The 9,222-nt window shown below is 43.5% G+C and overlaps 1 protein-coding gene across 1 annotated transcript in view; it reads left to right on the forward strand.

The window, feature by feature from the left end:
- Positions 1-9,222, forward strand: part of LOC119729696 (indian hedgehog protein-like) — a 33,929-nt gene extending 24,707 nt beyond the window's left edge. Inside the window, exons 3-4 of the mRNA XM_038202378.1 lie at positions 6,213-6,474; positions 8,409-9,222. Coding sequence (XP_038058306.1) covers positions 6,213-6,474; positions 8,409-9,091 — 945 coding nt within the window. The 3' untranslated portion in view covers positions 9,092-9,222. The remainder of the gene's footprint in view (positions 1-6,212; positions 6,475-8,408) is intronic.

A 9,222-nucleotide genomic window follows, 5' to 3' on the forward strand; every position in this document is an offset into this window, starting at 1 on the left:
TTGCCTTTTTTGGTTTCCGAATGTTACTCTCCACGGTGCTATTTACGAGTTTCAACTTGAAAAATAGATTTTGTTTTCTTATTGCTATATTTTTTTAGCAATACAAAAGTTATCCACTTTCGAGTGTGATACATAGAACACAAAATCCGCCAACGTCTAGTAATGGAATGATTACTTTTACAAACTTCACATTATTTGCTGCCCAACAACAAATCAGGTATATCTCTTTGTGCGTCTTGGGCGAAAAGGCAACCCAAAATACAGAGAAATTTTCAGAAGGTTGAAAACATAAAAACAGACAAAAGTGTTTTTTCCTTTTTAAAAAACATATGAATTGAAAATAGGATTTAAAAAAATCAAATGTCGTGAATATGGTGAAGAGCACGGAGAACAACTTGCAGACTTCATGATCGGTGACGGTCATTTTAGTCGATCGTCAAATGTTCACGACTTTCACAAATTGACTCGGAGAGAAAGCAAAAAGCGCGATAATAAGTCAACAACACCGTATCTTTGCTTTGGTCCAACTTCATACTCTTGGCTTTCTCGACTTATCGTGGACTAATCCTGTCAAACTTTCACACTTTGTAGTTTGGTCTCACTCCCTTGGCCGCCTTTGTCGTACGGCATTACATGTGAAAGTTTGTGTCGGTACATTATGACCAAACATTACGAGCCGATTGTTTTGTAAGGTGTTAATCCTGGAAGCAAACAGACTTTCAGCAGGTTCGAGCATGGGTCCTTGCTCTATGGTTCGAGCATGGGTCCTTGCTCTATGGTTCGAGCATGGGTCCTTGCTCTATGGTTCGAGCATGGGTCCTTGCTCTATGGTTCGAGCATGGGTCCTTGCTCTATTATGGTTCGAGCATGGGTCCTTGCTGTATGGTTCGAGCATGGGTCCTTGCTGTATGGTTCGAGCATGGGTCCTTGCTCTATGGTTCGAGCATGGGTCCTTGCTCTATGGTTCGAGCATGGGTCCTTGCTCTATTATGGTTCGAGCATGGGTCCTTGCTGTATGGTTCGAGCATGGGTTCTTGCTTTATTATGGTTCGAGCATGGGTCCTTGCTCTGTGGTTCGAGCATGGGTCCTTGCTCTATGGTTCGAGCATGGGTCCTCGCTCTGTGGTTCGAGCATGGGTCCTTGCTCTATGGTTCGAGCATGGATTCTTGCTCTATGGTTCGAGCATGGGTTCTTGCTGTGTGGTTCGAGCATGGGTCCTTGCTCTATGGTTCGAGCATGGGTCCTTGCTCTATGGTTCGAGCATGGGTCCTTGCTCTGTGGTTCGAGCATGGGTCCTTGCTCTATGGTTCGAGCATGGGTTCTTGCTCTATGGTTCGAGCATGGGTTCTTGCTGTGTGGTTCGAGCATGGGTCCTTGTTCTATAGTTCTTGCTCTATGGTTCGAGCAAGTACGGCCCCTTTGAGGGTCTACTTAGCTCCGTATGTCGTTTAACAGTCATGCACTTAAGAATTGTTTAGTATCACCTGTACGTCATTCATCGAGTGTCGTGACAACTGAAAATTTTGACCCAAAAATCTAAAAAAAATCTAGAGCTCGAACGTTTTCTTTACTTTCTCACGAAAGAATATTGTTAAATCTTGAGTTGCGTTAACCAGGTTTGACACAGTATCATACGCTACAATGTCTAATATCTCTTCACGAAGATTGACTTTAGCCATATGAATCTGTTGAAAAGCAGTGTCGGGGTCTTTTACAATGTATCCACTAAATCCACTAATTAAGTTTAACGTGTGAAATTTTCAAAAGGAGTAACTGGTTATAACCCACCCCCTTTTTTCTTTACATTCCATTTTGTTTTGTGTCTTTAGTCAACTGAGATCCACCTTTCCGCAAAAAAGAGATTTTATTATTTATACTAGGCGAGATCCTTTCAAATATTCCTATGCTCAACGCATGAAATTACGAAGCACCGTTCAACCAAACGAGGTTTATGCCTATGCCTCATTGATAACGATTTTTAAAAAAAAAACTGTGGTAATTTGTCACAGTTCTTACAGTCTAGCCACACTTAAGCTCGGCCATTAAGAGTGTCTTAATTTTTACCCCCTGGCCCATCCCCTTGGGATAGTAAAATAACATTTCCGCTTGTATACTCGACGTCCTAATTTGTATTTGTCCACACCACAAATCCCCGACCCATTGTCGAGACCTCTGTTGTAGTATTTTCCCCCTTTTCAATGTTTTCTAGTTCGACAAAGATTCTTTTCACTTCCAACCATTCCAGGGCCTATACCTTAAAGTGCCGCGGTATATAGTACACCCAATGCCCAGATCCCGCTTCGAGCGAAACGCTTAACTTACTTTTGGGTTCTTTCCCCCGTTTTTCCTCTTCGCTTTTGTGTAATTCCACATTTCTGCGGGGAGGGATTTTGCTCAAAAATTTGCCAACATGTCAACAGTTGTTACCGTTAAATCAGATTAACAGAGAAGCTCGTTATATTTTATTCCAAGGCGCACTTCCCAAGCGCACCACGTTCAGACAACTTGAAACACTTTCAATACCTCTTAGTAATGATTTATTAAAAGGAGAAGTAGATAAAAGTAAGATTCTAGTTCTTTGGCTGCGGTTTCAAAGTGGGTTCGATTTCAGGTTGCTATCAACAATTTTCTTATCTGTGGAAATGCTTTACTAAGTAAAACAGGTTATCCAACCAGTTGCCGTGTAAAGTCTGTTGCTTGTGAGTGGTATTCAAGCTGATGCTCAGTTTGGCTTGAAATATTGCTAAGCATTATTTTTTGCTCAGTACAATAGCTTAATAAAATCAGTCCTGGTGGCACACTGCCAAACATGGTATTTTTCATGGCATTGGGTCAACAATGATACCACGCATGCCAATCTTAAGTCCAACAAAAGAGTGCCCAAAAAAATAGCATTTTGCTGGAAAAGTGGCAAAAAACTCCACCTGTATAAAGGAGATAAAAATGAGGTTTGGCTATGCGTAGGAACTACGAATCCATGTGTTGAAGGTAGGCAAGAATCCAGTTGTTAATTAAAAAAAATCCCCAAGTCACCGTATGAGGTAAAAAAGAAGCTAGTTTTCCATCATGCATCACTAATGTTTCTTATACATTCTCCTTCGTTTTATTTTGGATTCACTCAAGCATTTCAGTCTGTCTGTTTGGACAACATCTGCTCGAAGATTGAGAAAACATTGGGAAGACATTGCCTATTTGTTTTAAAAATATGTTTTAAAAGAGTGACACTTTTGAACCAAAATTACATAAACTTGAGCGAAGTTTATTGAAGCAGAGTGTGCTGTTATTATATTGAGGGGAGGAAACCGTCCCGTTTGCGGTTATTGAACGCAGTTGCCCCTGGCAAAGTACTTTTTCATGTTGTTGAAGCAGAGGAAAAGAAAAGCAGCCACTCCAAAAACTAGACAGGGGGATTTGTTCCGAAGTTTGAGAACAATTGCCGGGTAGGCCCCCAGTTCCGTCCTGCATTTCACGGGCCGCTCAACACGTCAACACAACCCGGCGATGATTGGCACTCGGCCCGCTGCTACTCCCGAAGGCAACTTCACTCGAACCAGAAAAAAAAGAAACTTTCTTTCAAAAGGAGAAAAGCTGGAATAATTGTTCTCTTTTTCTATAATTTTTTTTCAATGCGAGTTGGGGGAGAGAACTGGAGGTTGTGAGTTGATAAACTAAGGTTTTACGGTTGATAAAACGTGTCCTTAAATAAACCTAAAATATGTTAATTGTTGTATTGCACGCTACTTGTCGAATTATGGCATTTGGAAACAATAAGGAAAAATACTCTTGTATTGAGTAATTAAATTACCCAAACAAAAAAATTGGCCTTTCGACATAAATAGGTTATATTGTTTCACGAATGAAATTTTCGCTTGGAGGATTTTTTCCGAAGAATTAATGTTGAAAAAGTTTACGTTTTTATTTGTGAAGTGTTTCATTTGAAAGATAATGATCAAGCTTTGGACTTGTTTCCTCCCTTCCTCCCCCCCCCCCCCCCCAGTGTTCTCTGTTGAGATCTATTATATAGGCCCTATTTTTCTGTGGTTTGTAAAAGCCTATAGTGTACTTTCCTCGCAGGTTCGTTGAAAGTAAGTTGACAACTGAACTAAAACAAAACAAATAAGTTCTGTGAGACGTCAAACAAAGCTAATTGAGCAAAACACGTATACATGTAGTCAATACAAAACCTTACTGAGTTTTATTTGAAAGACACATTCACCGCAAAAAAAGTACATTATGTGCTGACAGAAAATTTAGTTTACAGTCTGGTAACATATTGAGTTCATATAGTGCTGCCTCATCAGGGGAAACACAGGGGACCAGACACGCATGATGGTGTTATCTATTATTTTTATTTTTTTCATTTGCTATACAAGTCCTGTAAGTTTTTGGTAGTCCAGAGGGCCGGCCTATATAGTATCATCTTTGTACCTATCCCAGTGACGGACTGACTGACTGACTGACTGACTGACCGACTGACTCCCCCCGCCCCCCCCCCCCCCCTGCACTTGCGAATTCTGGGACCGGCGTAATATTGCCTATACCGTTTTGTTACACGCCCTTCGATCATATATAGGCAAACCTTACCCAACACACTAGGGGCGGCAAACAATGCAATTTGGTAAAGTTGCACAAGGGAATATCATAAGATGGCAACATGTTTCCAAGTAAAGTATAAGGCAACGATAATTCGACATCAAAACATCATCTTCCGTTGTAATGAATTCCGGAATCATGCATTAGGCTGGGAACCAAAGAGTGCCGACTTTAACTGCGCACATGATCATTTCGTTTATCTTTTTAATTTTGTCTAGTCTATGGTCTATAGCACTCGCAGATAAAACATCGACCCCCTTTTTTATCAAACCTAAAAAAGGACACATGCCAGAATTGATAACCGTAAACAAACCGATTTACTTTAAATGACAGTCGGAATTAAAAGACCGGGCAGGTTTTAAAACTGACGACGAGTACGAAGGTCTCCACTACCGGCCCGACGCCCTTGAGAGTAGCGTAGAAACGACCCAATATGGCGGGCCGTATGGCCCCAGCTAAAAGAGGTCAATCTCGGTCACTTTACAGTCGGACGACGACTTGACACGGGACCGAAATGTACCTCTTGAAAACAAAAGAAGAATCGAGGTGACCGCAGTTACAATACCAACGAACGGTCGCTTGCTTCTGACCGACTCTAGCCACCTGATTGTTGTCGGGGTTACCGTGATGTTATTGGGGGTGGGATCGCGGCAGTGGCAAGGCTTTATCCGTTGAACACACTTAGTCCGCAGGTTTTTGCCCCCCACTTCAGGCCGAGCTCCTCAAGTCAAGTAGGGATTTCTAGAACCTTCCTGCATCTAGAAGTAAGGACACCTGAATCAGATTCAGTGTATGTGTTTTGATTATCTATTGAAACTGACAGAATGAATTCGCTGAATTCGTTACGTTGTCAAAGGAACAGATACGTTTACTGGCCAGACGATTGAAGTTCGAATCCGTATTTGACCTGAAACGTTTTTTGGTCAAATTGATACTTTTCCGGGTCAAAATAGCACTTCTCTTGGGCACTTTCTGGGTTGGCATTTTGACCCGAAAATGTTGGCAAAAGTATCATTTTGCACCCCCTGCCCCCCCCCCCCCCGCCAAAAAAACCCCAAAACCAGAATGTCATTTTGAACCTGAAAAGTATCATGCCAAATGTCACCCGGGACTTTTTTGAGTGCGGGCTGGATTATTTTCAGTATCTTGACGGACTGGAATCCTGTCCTGATATGAGGACAGCTATGTATGTAGTGTGTATACCACCTTCACAATGCACTGCATCTTATTGGCTCTTACGGATACCTCACCTCTTTATTAATCAATTTTTTAAGGAATCAACACAGTCGACTTAAGCAGGCACCATGGTCCCACTTCCAAATGTCTTTTTCTTACATGACTATGAAGCAATTGGAACTTTAAGCCTGCTCAGGAACACACGTCACTGTCAAGTGAACGTGTATAGATCCAACATTTACTAGGTGCTTCCGCACGAGCAAAATGACGCAACCACTACCCCATTAATGCAAATAATTTGGCGACCGCCATAATGTGCAACATAGCCAAGGCAAGGCAGATCTAGAGTGCCTGAACCGTGCCCAAGAGGTCGCAGGTTCATCTTCGTTGTTCACCTTTGAAAAATGTCCTAAATGTTCCTACTTTTCTCTGGTTTGAACAGAGATGCAAGGACAAGCTCAACTCCTTGGCCATTTCCGTCATGAACCAGTGGCCTGGTATCCTGCTTCGCGTAACAGAGGCGTGGGACGAGGACGGGCACCACGACGAGAACTCTCTTCACTACGAGGGCCGGGCCGTGGACATCACCACCAGCGATAAGGACCGGACCAAGTACGGCATGCTGGCACGATTGGCTGTGGAGGCTGGGTTTGACTGGGTCTCCTTCGAGTCCAAGACTTGGGTCCACTGCTCTGTCAAGTCAGGTAGGTCTCTCAGGTACCATTGGTTTACAGTGCATGTTTGTATACACAGTAGGGTTATAGTCGAGTCCATCACAATTTCGCCGTCCTCACAAGTCCTCACAAGTCCTCACAAGTCCTCACAAGTCCTCACAAGTCCTCACAAGTCCTCACAAGTCTTCACAAGTCCTCAAAAGTCCTCACAAGTGGCCGCATCATATCTCACAAGTCCTCGCAAGTACTCACAAGTACTCACAAGTCCTTCGTCCTCACACGTCCATCACAACTCATCCAGTCCTGAGTCACTATTCATGTAAATGAAAATGCATTCCATTGTATTGATCCCGGTACTGTGTCCCTACTTGAGAATGGACTTATAATTCACTCACGGTGACTGGACTCGAATCGACTGCAAATCTAATACACGGGATCATTTTTCTCAAACTTTGGGTTCGGTTTCGGCAAATTTTCGGTGCAAATTTGGTTCGAATGCATAAACTTTTACCGACCCTGGTATTAAGAAAACTGAACGTTATATCTAAACAGGTAAATGAATGTCAATTTAAATCTAATTTTCATTTTGGGCGGAATAGTTAGCAACAGAAAATTCCACCTTTTATGTTTAGGCTTTCGGAAGATGCATGTAGATTTCGACCGAACCACAACTTACAACAGCTTTTCTTCTACGTCGCGGCAACCCACCGAAATTTGAAAAGGAAAAATATTTGTGCTTTGAAAAAATTCCAACAATGTTTGCATTTCTCGTTCTATTTATGCCATTGTCAAGTTTTAATGGCCGTATTTACGTCTGTCGGCTGGCCGGGATGAAATCAAAGGCGAAAGCGAACCAAGTTAAACTTTGCTTAGTTCGATTTGTCCTCCCTTCATGAGACCACGCCATGATAAATTCCAGTCCACCACAAGATAGGACTGCCAGGAATACCTTTTCGGAAGCACAAATGAGTTGAGTTTAACCCAGTTTGTTCAGAGACGTAATTGTGTGTCAATGTTTGCCGAGCGAGATATAGTAAGGGCAACAAAACCGTCTGTTATCGAACCGAACAAAGGAAGATGGCGAATGCGAACACAATATCGGGGTCAAGGGTCAAAGTTCGTGCTGTCTTTGCCAGCGAACTCTGCTGCAAAGTAAACGGGTTTTATTTGCTGCAAGGGGTTGTCAATCTGCTCGTTCCCTTCACATGTTCAGCAGTTTCTCATCTTAATAGACTTCAGTTAAGTTTTGTAGAAAACCTTGAGGTTGAAACTGTCAATTGCATTAAGTGTAGGCCCTACCAATCGGACTGGAACTTCATACACCATTTTCCGTAAGCGTTAAGTTTGTGTAATTTGAAAGTTGAACAAAGAAATTGACTGGAGCGCAGGGTTTGAACTAGTCTGAGTATCACCCGTTCTATACGGAGCGAGCCGTGTGCTCCGTACGAACGTCAGATACATGCGTGCATGCAAATATTATGCAACGCAGCACATCAGCCAATCACAGCCGTTTACCGTCATTTTCCGTCCAGATTGTGACGGAGGATGTTGATTAGTCAACAGCTGTCAGCTGACTCAGCAGACATGGCGGCCTCCATGAAACCAACTTTTGTCAACAGAGACATGCTTGTACGATATAGTAGACGCCTGTTGATTGGTCAAAACTTGGTGGTCAGTACGCGGCCGTCTTGCATAATTAATCGTGGAATCTGCACGCATGTGATAGACGCTCGTCTTCAACGAGCGTCTATTACATAGACTAGGTTTGAACCTGCGACCTCCGGATTACCGTTCTGATGCTCTACCGACTGATCTATCTAGCCCTATGTTGGCGGTCCTCCATTTTGTCAATGTCGTTTTACAAGAGACATTGTATTCCAAAATTGATGAAGATGTTGTTTGTTGTTTTTATTTCATTTAAGCCTATTTATTTGATTCTTTTCTTTCTTTTTTTGCTTGTCCAGATTCTTCGGAAGCTGCCAAGTCCGGCGGGTGCTTCCCTGCAGATTCCCTCGTCACTCTCCGAAATGGCGAAACAAGAACAATGGCCGACCTCCGGATCGGTGATAAGGTCAAGGTGGTGGACAAATCCAGCGGACTGGTCACTTTCAGTGACGTCATCACATTCCTTGACCGCGACCCAAGCAAGGACACGCTGTATCGCGTCATTCAGACGGATCGGCCGGGCTACACTGCCACCCTGACCCCACAGCACGTGCTCTACGTTTCGGACACGAACTCCTCTTTCACCGACAGCAGGGCCATGTTTGCCAGCGACGTCCACACGGGCCAGTACCTTTACACCACAGTACACGACCACGACAGAGAAACAAGGCTGGTACCCGCCAGGGTGACTGGAGTGTCTACAGTACGGAAACCAGGGGCGGTGGCTCCCCTCACATACCACGGCACATTGGTCGTGGATGGCGTTGCAGCCTCCAACTACGCCGTTTTGGACGTTGATTGGGTCGCCCACGGTGTCTTCGCGCCACTCAGATGGTGGCATAGCATCAGGCAGTATCTCGGGGCACCAGCGCAGACAGGACTGCCTACCAGTGATCAAATCCACTGGTATCCTGCGTTTGTGTATAGAATCACTGAGCCAATCGTTGGTAGCTGGTACCATGCCGACACGATTGATGTGTAGCCGTTGTAAAGGCGGCCATCTTGCGCTTCACCTAATTAACTTGACCGATAAATTCCAGCATTTTGATATTGATCGCACATTTTATTGGAAAGTGGACTTCAGCGTTCGAGGATTTCAACGTGAATAATTAA

Source organism: Patiria miniata, unplaced genomic scaffold (assembly GCF_015706575.1).
Source record: "Patiria miniata isolate m_02_andy unplaced genomic scaffold, ASM1570657v1 HiC_scaffold_21, whole genome shotgun sequence".
Classification (NCBI taxonomy): domain Eukaryota; kingdom Metazoa; phylum Echinodermata; class Asteroidea; order Valvatida; family Asterinidae; genus Patiria; species Patiria miniata.